The sequence below is a fragment of the Mus caroli genome, unplaced genomic scaffold, assembly GCF_978045245.1.
Source record: "Mus caroli unplaced genomic scaffold, Mus_caroli_1 scaffold_1, whole genome shotgun sequence".
Classification (NCBI taxonomy): Eukaryota; Metazoa; Chordata; class Mammalia; order Rodentia; family Muridae; genus Mus; species Mus caroli.
In genome coordinates this window covers 149,962,296-149,977,033 of record NW_028227256.1, presented here as the reverse complement: position 1 = coordinate 149,977,033, position 14,738 = coordinate 149,962,296, and the positions used below count along the sequence as shown (strand labels likewise).

At 42.6% G+C, this 14,738-nt stretch overlaps 1 protein-coding gene across 1 annotated transcript in view; it reads right to left on the bottom strand.

Annotated features, from left to right (window-relative positions):
• Positions 1-14,738, bottom strand: part of Colgalt2 (collagen beta(1-O)galactosyltransferase 2) — a 113,519-nt gene that overhangs the window by 9,560 nt on the left and 89,221 nt on the right. Inside the window, exons 6-8 of the mRNA XM_021167369.2 lie at positions 12,616-12,735; positions 5,504-5,580; positions 1,318-1,424 (exon numbers count right to left, since the gene is read on the bottom strand). Coding sequence (XP_021023028.1) covers positions 1,318-1,424; positions 5,504-5,580; positions 12,616-12,735 — 304 coding nt within the window. The remainder of the gene's footprint in view (positions 1-1,317; positions 1,425-5,503; positions 5,581-12,615; positions 12,736-14,738) is intronic.

The following is a 14,738-nucleotide window of genomic DNA, read 5'->3' as shown; positions in this document are numbered from 1 at the left end:
TTGCCTACAGAAGAACCAAAGCAATGCATGCACACACACACACACACACACACACACACATGCTCACCACACAACTAAAATTGATAACTAAGGCTGCAGAATATATGATCAGTATACACACCTATAGTATCTTTACACATTGGCAATAAATACTAAAAACAATAAATTAAGGAAATAATTCTATTACCATGGTATCAACAAATGCCAAAGAATAAATTTAACAATGTAAACAAAAGACTTGAAAACTAAAAGCAACAAAGCCTCACTCAAACAATTGATGTATACTATTAAGTGAAGTGACTTGTTATGATTCTTGGCACTTCTTCAACTGACCTGTAGTTCAGTGCAGCTCCTATCAACACCCAAGCTGGTATGTGTGTGCGTGTGTGAGGGTGTGTGTGTGTGTGTGCGTGTGAGGGTGTGTGTGTGTTTAAATCTATGTGTAAACTGTCAAGATAATAGTAATGTTCACAGGACACCAAGCACCTATGCTAGGCAAACCAGCCTTCCAAACAAGTGACAAAGGTGCAGGACTCATGTCTCCTTATACAGAAAGCCACTGCCATTAAGTCAATGCGCTACTGACATAAGGATAGATCTATAAATTAACTTAAGGAAACTAAGAGGTCGGGGGCATTCTCTTGCATTTATGGTCAACTGATTTTTGACAAAGGTTCCTAGAATTCATAGGGCAAAGTGTAGTAGTTTTCAAATAAGTGGTACAGGGGAAGCCAGATGACCCATTTGTAAATGAGAGGGGAATCCCAAACACTTAGCTCAACATAGACCAAAGGCTTAGAGACATACCTGTGAATCCCATTACTCTGGAGGCCGAGGCAGGAGAATTACAAGTTCAAGGCTAGCCTGGGTTATAGTCAGTTCTAGGTATGTATGATTTTACTGTCACATCTCCAGGAAAATTGGCCCCTGTGGTCAGACCAGGAGGAATCTAGATGTCTCACACCACAGGACATGCAGACCATTATCTGTTATTTGTTTGTTTTCTGCAGACCTGAACATGGTTTCAAACACATTCCCTCTATTACATGAGAAACAATCACAGCTCTGAGGATGGCCAGAGACTGGAGGATCAGGTCTCACAGTGTGAGGCACAGAGGTCACCGGTGGGAAGTGTGTCTCAGGGCCACGTTCCAGACTGAAACTAACATCACTGCTCCTGTGCGCATCTCTTTCACAGGTCTATCCTCCATGGTAAGAACCTCAGAGGTCCCTCCCTCCAGGACTCCTTCTTAGTTGGACAAGGCATCACCCTGCTCCAACCACACCTGCAAGGGGGCGGGCAGAGGACTGACTCACTTCCCATCCACGGCCTCGACAATCTTGACCTCGATCTCCTGTTCGTAGAGCGTGCGCAGCATCCTGTCCCGCCTGTCCTTCCTGCGTTTGAGGTTGATCATGAAAATCTAATGCAGGATACAAAAGGGCAAAGAAACACGAGTAGCTCGGGGTTATTTTGGGTTGGTTGAAAAGCTTAGCAAAACGGATGTGAGGACCAGAGGGGTAAGGGGTGGGAAGAAAGCTGTGGCTTTGTCTTCCTTATTGGGCTCACAGGCCGGTACCTATTTATCAGAACCGAGCTGCTTTCTAGATAAAACCATCAGCAATGGCCTAACCTGATAGTCACCAATGGTCACATTCTCTATTGTCTTGAGCAAATAAAGTTCAAAAAATGATCACCCCAAAGGCCAAAGGTGAATTAAAATGCACGTACACGGCTCAGAAGGGGAGCTGTGTTTTGCTAAATGGCTTAATCAAGCCAAATGACTAAATGCATCCACGTACATCAGGTTCAGTACTGCCGCTTGCTGTCTGCCTAAGGCCTGTTGCTTCCATGTCTCAGTCTCCTCATCCTGGAATGGGGACCACTGTGGCTCTACTGCACAAGTACTATGCTTGGTATTGTCACAATTCACACCCACTAGGTAAGCTTTACAGCTTTCAAAAACTAAGAAAGATCTGAGTCTTCATGTGTCCAGTATGAACGTCAAGATCTCTGTCTCACAAGCTTTTTTTTTTTTTTTTTTTTTTTTTTTTGCCAGAATTCTTCAACTCCTAAATCTAAAAGGATAAAGGCATTGAAGAAAAGGGCCCAGTTCCCTGGTTGTTACCCTTGACCGAGGAGAGAGTAGCACAAAACATGATTTTGGTATGAGATTTTTTTTGAGTGCTCAACAGAGGGCACCTGCTGGCTTGTGAATACGGATGGATGTGCATTCGGGCTTTCTGAGCAAGGGCCAAGTCTGCCTGTACCCTTTACCCTGGCCTGAAATGCCTGGATGATAGCAACACTAACATATAGACATCATAAGGTAACTAAAGCCTCATGAAGACTGACTGCTGCAGGGAAATTAGCGTTTTATTTATTTATTTATTTACTTACTTACTTATTTAGTGTGTACAGTGTAACTGCATTGCTGTGAGTGTCGAGAAGGTCAGAGGACAATCGACAGTCTTCTAGCTTGACAGCAAGTGCTTTCAGCCACCAGACTGTCTTACCAGTACATAAGTTAGCTTTTGAATAAAGGCCTCTGGCTGCAAGCACTGATGAGCTGGTTTTGAATATTAAACTATTGGGAGATGTTAACAGCCAGCAGGAATCTACCTCCCAGTGAAGGAGAAACCTACAGGAACAGGGCAGAGGACACTCGTTGCCTCCTGACTGTCGAGGTGACTCTGCGGACAGTATTTATTGTCTCTGTGTAGTTAGCTCTGCTGTTTGGAAAAGGAGGGGTTTGAGCAAACCCACCCCTCAAGCCCTGTACCTATGAAAATTTGTGCATAGTGGTCTATAGTAAAGTTGGCTTCATGTTATGAGACCTGTACAGAAATCTTAGCATGCAACCAGGCTGAGGCCCAAACTATACTACACTGAGCTTTGGCTCAATAGTTTTAATTTTATTAAAACTATTTTTATAATTTTAAGTATAATTTTAAAAATATGCTTTAGCAGCATCAGAAGTTATACTAAACTTTCAACTCTCCCCTGTAAGAGATTCTCATCTCTGTTCACATATAGAGTCCTGGGAGCAACAGAATGTTCTGTGCATCATCCTGGGAGATGCTGGGCAGGGAAGACACTCAGTAGGATTTGATAACCTCTTACTTAACTGGATAGTTATTAATAAAACAAAAAAAATCCACCATAATTTCTGTGTGATGTATATTTGGGACTATGCAGCTTAAAGCATGCGCCGTCTTCTTTCATTTTCTCCGTCTTTAGAATCCTAACTGTCAAGGACTATGTTCCATTGCCCGGTTTTACAGACATAGGAAGGAAACGGCATATCCTTCTCGCATCCATAGAGCCATCTGAGGTCACTCAAGGAGACAAAGCAAAACAAAACAAAATAAATAGAGAAGCATCCAAAAAGTCCCCTGCAAACCAGAGGCCTCCAGTCGAGGAAGCTTTCAGTAAATAATAGTCCTGCCCTGGGCCCTGCCAGGACAAGGGCAATAAACTCAGTAGCCATGAAGGGAAAACACAGACGGCTCGCTCATACTTAGTAAACAGAGCAAAGAACTGAGTGCCAAATACAGCCAGACGCTAGCAACCAGGTCACAGGATTGGAGGGCGGAAAAGACCTCTGACACCTCTTTTCCACAGCCCATGTCTGCTGCAGACAGAGAGATGATTATCCCGGGCTGTGGAAAGCGAAGTCCCAGGCTGCCTCACTTTCTAGGGCACTAACACCACGGTCCTGCCGGAGGAGGAGCAAGCCGGTCCGGCCTGTCTTTGTTTCATTTACTGTGATCTGGTCCTCACAGAAAAGTGATGCCAGGAGGAAAAAGGAAGATACTGAAAGACACTTGGCCCCCTTTCCTAGAAAATGATGAGAGGCCACCGTCTCCAGGAAGGAGAACTGTGCTTGGCAAGAGGAAGCTGTGTGGGAGGCCCCGCCCCGCAGCAAGGACCCACCACTGGTGAGCCCACCCTTGTAGCACCGGTCAGTTTTGAAAACTATTTCCTATTTTTAGTAAATAGGAATAGACTCAATAGGGTCTATTTATACTTTGTGCTACATTTAAATTCATCTCTCCTTTTTCTGCCTTCTGTGAAAATGGCATAACCTCTACTTGGTATTTATGAACTACCCATTTCCTGCATTTGGAAGTCTAGCTTCAAGTCAGTTTTATAGCAGAGATCCCCAACTCCTAGGTCCATCAGCTCCTTGGGATGAATATGATTTGGAGACACAGATGTTAATGTTCCAATGTGATAAGGCATTTTCTTCCAAAAAGCTTACTGAGCTCAAAGCACAATGCTTGGCTTAAATCCAGAAGCCCTGGAAGAATTCTGTCCCAGTGTGTGGACTCCTGGCAGGTCACAGCTCTAGACCCCAAAACTCCTCAGCACTGACCAGCAACCACATAAGGGGCCATGAAGGGCTCGTGGAACAGACTCACAGTTCTGGCCCTGGCAACCATCTGTTTTACACACTACCAAGAAAACCACCTCTTTATATTATTCTCTTTCTTTCTTTCCTTCCTTCCTCTCTTTCTACCTTCTCTCCTCTTTCCTTAACTCTCTCCTTTCTTCCTTCCCTCCCTCCCTCTCTTCCTTTCTTCCTGTCTCCCTTCTCCTTCTGCCTCCTCCATTCCCTTCTGCCTTCCTCCATCCCTCTTTCCCTTCCTTCCTCTCTTTACTGTACACCTCTCTCTCCCTCTCCCTCCCTCTTCTTTCCCCTCTGCCCCTCCCCCTTCCCTCTCTCCCTCTAACCCCCTCTCTCTCCTCCCCTTTTCATTGTGTTGCTAGGAATTGACCCCAGGGCTCCACTTATCCTAAGAAGATGCTCTACCACTGAGCTAAAAGCCCACCTCTGCTTTGTTATTTATATACTTACAACTATACAGTAGATATGGCCCTAGGAAAACTACGCTAAAGTTTTTGCCTGCATAGTTTTGTAGGCAAAACTGCATAGTTTCTTGAAAGACAAAATTTTAGTACATGCTTTTCTCTTCATTAGTCCTTTCAACTCTGCCCTCCAACCTTTTTCCATGGAAGAAAAGCAGAAATTAAACAAAAACATAGAATATTCTAGAATAGTTTCTATCCACTCAGCTCTAGCAGAATAAAGTTGATGTCCTCCAGAGCCTAAAACATATATTCTCCTTACCTTACCCTTGAACCTCAATAAGAAGTTTGATAAAATATATAGCAAATTTATATTCCTTGCCAAATAATTCTTTCTGGTTCATTTTTTATGATTCTCCTTTGTAAAGACCAGAAAACAGAATGACAACCAACCCAAGTCCTCAGGGTCTTTCCAGTTGCCAAGCTTGCCTGCTTGCTCTCAGACAGATGTTCCACCTTCTGTTCCAACATAAACACAGAAGTCTCTGTACACATGTGCATATAAGCACACACATGTGCACATAAGGGCAAGAGTACACACACAGAGACAGAGGGATAGAGACAGAAATAGACAGAAATAGAGAGAAACAGAGAGAGATAAGAGAGAGAGAGAGAGAGAGACTTGCCTACCTCATCAAATCCCATCTTGTCTGGATACTTAGGGACAACTGACACAAACTGGGAAGGCTCCATTGGAGGATGGTCAACTGAAAAACAGAAGAAACCGAGTGCTTTGTCAGAGAAAGGGTCCGGAAATAGAATTCTACCGCCACTCCAGTCTCTAGGGCTGAGAGCCATGCTTGACAGTCAGGGTAGGGGACCATAGTTCTGAAGTTCCTCAGGACTGAGCAGCTTCACAGGGGTCCTAATGGTCAGAGCGATGGCGTCAGAACACCTGTCCATTTGCACGTGGAAATATTTCTTCCATTAACACTTACTCTAAGAATATGATGGGGGTAGTGTAGAGTGGCGGCTGAGAAAAGGCTCAGGAGTCAGACCCATGAACCCAACCCTTGGCCTAGAAGGCCTTGGAGATCTGTTTATTTATATGTAAGTTTGGGATAATACATGTATCTCTCAGTGTATTATAAGATTACAAGAATAATAAAAGATTTCAGGTAGGAGGGATGTTGTATCAAGTAACACATTTTTATAAGTTACTTTGATGCTTTAAAAAAAACCCACCTTCATATTCTATTTACTCTCATACTTGGGAATACTTTTGGTAAAGAACCTGAGAAGGTCTTGAAGGTTTATTAGTCTTATATAAATTCAAGTATTCATTTGATTTCCCTTCATATGATAAGATGACAAAATTTTTAAGTAAGAACTGGTTGCTGAAGTGCTTGAAGAACTATCAGTGAGGCTGGGGAGATATCTTAGTATAGTGTTTGCTACACCAGCATGGAGACCTAAATTCACCTATGTAAAATCCAGGTGCAGTTGTGCACGTCTGTAACTCCTGAGGCAGAGTGGGAGAGACAGACAGACACCCAGAACTCATTGGCTAGCCAGTTCAGCCAACCAGCAAGCTCAGATTTTAGCATGAGATGCTGTGGACAGCAGTGAATGACACACAATATCAACTCCTGGCATCCACATGTAGGGGCATACATATGCATGTGATCCACATACTACATAGACACAGAGACACCCACGGTCACACAAACAGAACTGATAGTGATTGCTGTGTGGCAGTTTCCTCTGAACTAAAACATTCTATCCAGGAGGGAGGTTCTTGGGACTCAGGAAGTAAACAACTAGCAAGTCTCAGGAAATTCATGAAACTAACAATCACCTTAACAAGATTCAGCCTCCCGCTCTCTCACAGGAAGCACTTGTCCAAATTCTCCATATATCTCAGTGTGGTAAAGGAGTTAGGACCTTATTGTTATGACTCATATCTACTCTACTCAAACTCCTTACCTCGCTTACCACTGTAGCCATTCCCTTATAAACATTCTTCATTTTCTACCATTGATATTTGTTTTACAAGACCGTAAAGCTGGTTATACCCGACTGAGCACTCACTCAGCACCCAAAAGACCATGGCAGGAGACACACCATACAAATTCACCATGTGAGTCACTTCAAAGTGACAAATCGTAATACCAAATTGGCAAATGACCCCATCAGACAGAGCTCCAACAGTAAATTCGCTTCCCAGTGTTTCAGAGATCTGTTTTATGCCCTGATTTTTCTGGAATTACCAACAGATTTTCCAAGTCCAAGAAAATATACAGAATCCAATTAGGTTTTTGCTCCCCCCACCCCCCGCAAGCCCCCAAACCTAACCACACGCACATCTCTGCTCTGTGCTTTTCTACTTGTTAAGGAAGACAATTCTTGTTTCCACTGAACACAACCGTTAGAGAAGTGGGTCTCAACCTTCCTAATGCTGAGACCTGATTTTATGGTCGAGGATCATGCTGTGATGATCCCCAGCTATAAAATTATTCCATTGCCATTTCATAACTATAGTTTTCTACTCTTATGAATCTTAATATAAACATCTAAGAAGCAATGTATCTGATATGTGGTGACCCACAGGTTGAGAACTACTGTTTTACACGATTGTCCAAGGCTATGTCAACTACTAATTTCCCAAGAATTTCAATCTTACAGATACCTTCTGTTCCAAACGATCAAGTTCCCCTTTATCTGGGATCCTTCCCATCAGCACACAGACATACTATAGGACTCTTACCTTAAGCAAATGGACAACACTAAGAAACCAAGTCAAAACAAATACAAATAAAACAAAGCACTCCCAGCATCTCTGCCCATTTCCTTGATCCACCTGCCATCAAGATTCCATTTTCTCTTCTCTTTGGGCCATTCTAATCAGCTTGTGTACCTATCATTGCATTAAAGTACTTCTTACCAAAATTGGTAACAGAGCTCTCTTTCTCTCTCCCAATCTTCTCTTGACAGGGTCTCACTCTATACTCTAGATTGCTCTGGAACTTGCTATGCAGCTCAGGCCAGCCTGAAACTCTCGAGGCTGCTGCCTCAGCCTCTGAAATGATAGGATTGCAGGCATCAGCTTCCGTAGCTGGTACAGAGTTCTAGTCTGACATTACTGAGCATCACTGATTTGCCCTCATTTTGCTTGGCTTCCTCACGTCATTTGGCTCTTTCTCAAAACATAACTCCCTTTTCCCTCCCAGCCTTCTGGCTGTTAGTCCACTCTGGGGATCTGTCCTCTTTTGTCTGACTACATGAGGTCACATTGTTTCTTGGCTTTTGGTGTTATGAGTCTTAAATGTCTTTCTCTGTGAATCTCTTCCCTAAACCCATAGATTCACATATCCACTTATCTCCTGGCCTCTCTATTCAAACTTGAAATAAATACTTCAAGCATACATGATGGACTCAATGCTAGAGTCATTCTTAATTTTCCCTCTGCTTCATGGGCTGCCTCCAAGCTGCTATAAGTACAATGGGCTCTGCCATTAAAATGTACCTTAAGCCTGTCTGTTTCTCATTACCTTCGTGCTACAGCTCAAATCTCAACCACTAACATCTCTTAACATGAGCTATGTAGTAATTCCTTATACTCTAATACCCATACCACAGCTTGAGTGATCTTTTAAAATACATAAAATCATATCACACCATCTTATGGGATCATGTTGCTCTTAGGATAAAATTCAAATTCCTTGCCATGGTTGGTATGTTCTGCGTTCATCCATGACTTCATCTCCTTCTATCCGTTCATCCATGACTTCATCTCCTTCTATCCAGCTCCTTGTTCCTCACCATGTTGGCCCCTGGCCCTGGACCACTCCCAAGGTTTCTTCTCTCTAGTGGTCTTTATATGTATTGTTCTTTCTGCTTGGAATTCACCCCCCAAAGATTCATGCAACTGCTTCCTTAATATATTACCTATATCTCTGTTAAAATATAAATTCATGGTGTAAGGTTTTGCTTGATTTCCCCATTGCTGAATTCATTATTACGGGAAATTATGCACTGTACATATTTGAGGACTCTCACTTCTACCCAACATCAGCTGAAGAAGCCTCAGGGCTGGGTGTGAGCACACAGGCCACAGTAACCTCTCTCTGTTCTAAATTTCTGTTGCCTTTGCACCTACCCAGTTCACAGCGCACTGTATTGTTAGTGTCGTTTAAATATTAGATCTGACTCTTCAATTAAACTGCGATCCTATGAAAATTGAGTGTTGGCTGTAAAATGCTTTGACTTCCTAATACCTCTGTGAAGTGACATATATCACAGGTATGCATCCCACATCTGCTCATTAAAAATGACATGTTTTAATGCTTCAGTCATTTCCCAACTGCACTGCCAGTAGCTAATTTCTACTGCCTATGGGAATCCAGATCTTGGGTAGTTTAATATCTCATTCACTTCTATGTAGAGAGTTTACAGCTATGACTTCATCATTATCAGAGTGTTATCCTTCCAACATGGGACTTCAGTCCACATTTTTGCATTATAACCATCAACCCTTTTTCTTTAATAGAACAAATCATGGAGACCAAAGGAGAGGTCTGTGTGAAAACCCCGTGAGTTTAATTTTAGACTCACTGAGTGGCCTGTGAGTATCCAATTGGTTTAGTATTTCAACTATGCCCTGTGCTGTAAAGTTGAAGATGAGAACGCTTAACAGAGTTATTATCAGAAATAATAAATGCAAGGATTAAATCAAATGCCATACATACATTGCTTGAGTGGCCGAGCACAGGGAGAGCAGAGTGGAAGGGAGAACTCACAGGCTCCTCTCAGATGAAGCCTACCTGACCAGACGAGAGGCTGTGCACATTTGTAAACCATGGTCACTAAGAACTCTATTGACCACGTGTAGGAGAACTTTTCCCACGCTCAGGCATGCGGAAGAACACAAGTGAGCACAGGTCTAGTCGGTCACTCTGGGAGCTGCCATCTGCTTGGGAGTCGAGACTGGAAGCCATGTGATGGCTATCATGAGGGTTAGCATGTTCATAAAGAGCTAGATGGAGTCACAGTAATTGTCACACTTCAATTCATATTTTATAAAGCTGATTACATATATGTAATTGAGACTATTAATGAAGCTAATTATATATGTAATGTATAATTGTTATACATTATTATATATTGTATATAACTATCACACTTCATTATGTATGTGTATATATAATTGTCACACTTTACTATCTTATGAAGCTGATATATATATATATATATATGAATTCATTACTCTCAGTTCTTCAAAGTTATCTTCACTTTACAAAAAAAAAAAAAAAGGACAAAACCAAAATTAATGTTATTCTCTACTCATAGGTGACAAAGCCTGGATTCAAGATGACTTTTTGGGCTCTAGGTTCAGTGCTCTTGTCAATACAGTCTCCATTCACTTACTAATTCATTCTGATCAGGAAACATTTCTTTGCTCCCAACCATATGCAGAGCACTATGTGAGGGGTTTGTGAAACAAGGCAACAAAATAACTTTGTCCCTAGGGCCTGAGACATGTGAAAAGAGATAGAAACCGCATATATGTGCTATTGGGGTGAGGGCTCAGTAGGTAAAGGGCTCACAATGTAAGCATGAGAGCCTGAGTTTGGATCCCAGACCCAGGTATAAGCCAGGCATGATAATGCATGCTTAGAACTCAGGGCTGGTGGGGAAAGCTGCAGAGACAGGTGGATTCACTGGACAGGCACCACAGCCAATCAGTGAATTCCAGATTCAATCATACCTATATACACGTGCACACATACATAAACACACAGACACATGCACACAGACACACATACACACACATAAGCACACAAACACACACACACAGAGGGGGAGAGAGAGAGAGAGAGAGAGAGATTGATTCATAAAATGGATTCTTAAGGGCTGTCAGTGAGTTAACCCTTTTCTGTCCTTAGCTCATCTATCATTCCACTCAATCATACGGGAGGCAGTGGGAAGTATTCTGTGTCCTGGAACTAATATGGTACAAGAGAAATCTATAGATGGAGAGAATGGGAAATGGGTACCCACAGACAACTTGGTGGGTTGGAAAATAAAGTTGTGGGCTTCTCTTTCAAACTTTTGTTTTTAAAGCCTTAGTCCACTTAAAACTCACACCGTGCAGACACTGGAGGGTTTTCCATACCTCTATCCTACACCGTGCAGACACTGGAGAGTTTTCCATACCTCTATCCTACACCGTGCAGACACTGGAGGGTTTTCCATACCTCTATCCTACACCGTGCAGACACTGGAGGGTTTTCCATACCTCTATCCTACACCGTGCAGACACTGGAGGGTTTCCCATACCTCTATCCTTGCTCATTCACCTGTGGCCAACTCTGGCTGCGTCTTCTTACGTCTACATCCTGATTTCTATTATTTCATTTAAAAAAGTCTTTCCCACTTCTGTGGCTACTGGTTTAGTTGAGACTCTAACCATCCTCTGCCTAACCTGCCATGTGACATTCTTTCAGCTCTGGTGTAGACCAGCACCCACTGACCCGTGACCCACTCATTTATCCTCTCTTCCTAGAGTGACCTCCCTAAATCTGCATTTCAACCTAACTTCATGTCTTAGCTCAAATTCCTTCAAAATGCCTTCCCTTCAAGGAAAGTCCAATGTCCTCTGCTTCACTAGAGGTCCTCTGCCTGTGCTCCTGGCCATGCTCCAGCTTCACTTTCTACTGTCTCCTACCCACCTCCACTGTGGTGAGACACAGAAAAGATTCCCTATGGGAAGCCACCACCAGTACACTCTCCAGAATTAATGGGTCAGTTAGCTTCTCTTCTTTGGCCACCAGTAAGTTTAGTTACTGATGATGAAGCATATCAAGCCCAAAATTGTGCTATACTCAGTGGCACTGGAAACACAGTGGTTGAGGCCATGGGATTTGGAGGTGCCACGTGTGATTCAAAACTTAATCTGCCATCAGTAGAATGATAGACTCACCTATATTTGAATTTCTTCAGCTTTATTTGGGGGTTAGTAGTTCCCCTTCATGGAGTTATTGTGACAATTATTGAGAGAGTATACAAATGGTATTCAGCATTGTATATGTTACATCATAAGCTATTATTAAGTTAAAGTTATAATTGCTCTTCTTGTGTTAGTACACACACACACACACACGTGCATGCACAAGCACATATACGTGCACCTTTCTCCACCCCAGGCCCAGAGTCATATAATTAGAAAGTAGCAAAGATACGATATCAATTCATTTTACACAGCACTATTTCAGCATTTGCTGCATTGTAGAACACATATTTACTCATGGATCATGCTATCCACCAAAATAGGAAGCTCCCTGAAAACAATGACTTTATCATATTTGGGCTTGTTCTTGTTGTTGTTGATTGTTTATTTGTTTGTTTTTGAAATAGAGTTTCTCTCTGTAGCCCTGGCTGTTCTGGAACTTGCTCTGTAGACCAGGCTGGCCTTGAACTCAGAGATTCCCTGCCTCTGCCTCCTGAGGGCTGGGATTAAAGGTGAATACCGGCATTGTTCAGCTGAACTTGTCATGGAATTCATGTATTTCATGGAAAAAATTTAAGAATTCAAGGGCAGATGAATGTCTGTGCTTCAGCCTAGACATAGTTGTAGCTATGAAATGTCAGACTGAGAAGCAGAGATCCAGGGCTGGCCATGGCTGGTCACGCCTGGTCACGCCTGGTCACGCCTGGTCACGCCTGGTCACAGTTGACTATGGCTGGCCTGGTTACTGTGACAATGAGCTAGACATGGTTGCCCTGGCTCCTGGGTCACTCACTCATTGCTTCTATCTGTACATGGATGAGGTTCTCGACGTCCTCCTGCAGTGTCTGGTGGGGCTTCAGAGGGATGGGCAGGTAGCCATAGTGTTCCTTGTTGCACAGGTACATCTGGATGCCTGAAGAGGTGAGAGACCAGAGTCAACCAATCAAAAAACACACTAGGCAAGAAAGGGAGACTCCCTGGGGCTGAAATGAATTCAATGCTGAAGCCCAACAAGTGGCTTCTTTGGGGAGCCGTCTATAGAGCTTTACAATATTCTTTTATTAAAAAGTTGAAACTGATTTGGTGGGGGGGGCTCTTAAAAACTCTGGGCCACTCTTCAGTTCAGAGGAAATTACCTTTTCTTTCTAAAGAAAAAAAGCACATTTGTGGCTTGAAATGGACACTGTAAAGGCATGAAGCAATCAGACAGGAAGAAGGAATTCCATCCAGAGAGCAGAAAGGAACACTCTAATCCACATGCAGGAAATAAGAAGAGGACAAGGAATGAAATCCATATTTGATATGAAAGCACACAGGAAGATCCTGTAGAGACAACAGATTATTAAAGCTAAAGCCAAGCTCATGGAAAACAAAATATTTAAAAGATACAGAGGAAATTTATCATTTCCCATGGTTCCTCTTGGTTTTATTTATTTTTCCTGCACTGGCATGGATTTAGGATGACCAATGAACAAAATTCTCAAGAACAAATTAATAATGACAAAAAAGCACATTCCTCTCAAAACTCATTAAGCATCTACAGTGTGGCGATGCCAGTGGTGTCTTAGTTCTGTTATATTCAGGCTTAGTCTCCGCCAGTCCACCAGTGGGCAGGGAGAACTATACAGCATCTCTGTCCAGCTAGACAGCTAAGAAAGAAGACTCAAGATGGCCTCATACAGTCCCAGCCACGAACCCAGCTTCCTTAGTTGCAAGGACAAACCTGCCAAGCTCCAGGCGGTGCACTAAAGCCTCTGGTTTGTTAATTGCTACAACCATCAGTGTTTTCCTGAGGAAATTATCTACATAGTGACATCTTTATTTGGGGCAGATGAAATTTCCAGCAGTCGGCTCTAACATCTGCCAAGCCAAGTGAAGCTGTCTTAGGGCATTAACAGAGAAGAACAAGGAGAGAAAGGGACCTTTGTCCTCCACCTTTACTGATCCTGGTTGGTCTCTCCAGATGCTGTCTCCTCTGACTTGTTTAAGTGAACTCACTGGTTGTGCTGTTTGCTCATGTGACTATTTCTGGGGATACAAACCAGAATGTGACTTTTTAACCAAGTTGTAATGAACTAAGAACGTGGATGAAAAAGACAGTGTTTATGTTGCCTCTCTATGATACTCAGACACCACCCCACCCCCTTTTACCATTTAACTTCCCAAGGCTTCCATTAAAAGGTGATATGATACTTAGCCAAACTATCCATCAGCTGAGCAGGTACAAGAAAGGCATTTCCAGATGTGAAATGCAAATCTATGGAACATTTACCTCCCACCACGCTTTCTCAGAAAGTTATTATATGATGAAGAGAAAGACAAAGAGAAGGAGGAAAGTAAGAGGGGGAAGAAGAAAGATCACCATGCACAAGAAAAACTCAAGACCCAAGAAAGGTGATGTATGACAGAAGCCAACTTAGTCTCAGTTTGATGGCTGTGAAGCTCAGAGATTAGAGTTCATCAGAAGATTCAAGACAGACATCTTGGAATCATCTAACTTGCAAAAGTGGACAGCACTTATTACTAAGTTTGATAAAGGGAACATTTATAATATAGTATTCTTAATGTTTTAGGATCATGTAACTATAATAAAAACCTGAAGGTCTTTTAAAAATATTTAATTATTATTATTTGTGTGTACTTGTGAGTGCACATATGTATGTCCATGTACCACATGTGTGCCTGGTGCTCAAGAAGGACAGAAGAGGACATCAGACCTCTTAGAACTGGAGGTACACAGTTGTGAGTCACTATGTGTGTGCTGGGAACCAAACCAAGTCCTCTGCAGGAACACCACATGTATCTTAATTACTAACCTATTTGTTCCACCCCTAACACCCAGAATATTAAATTACATCAGAGGACAAGGTGATAGGAAGAATGTGCTTCCACATAGAAGGCCAAGGGAAGTGAACT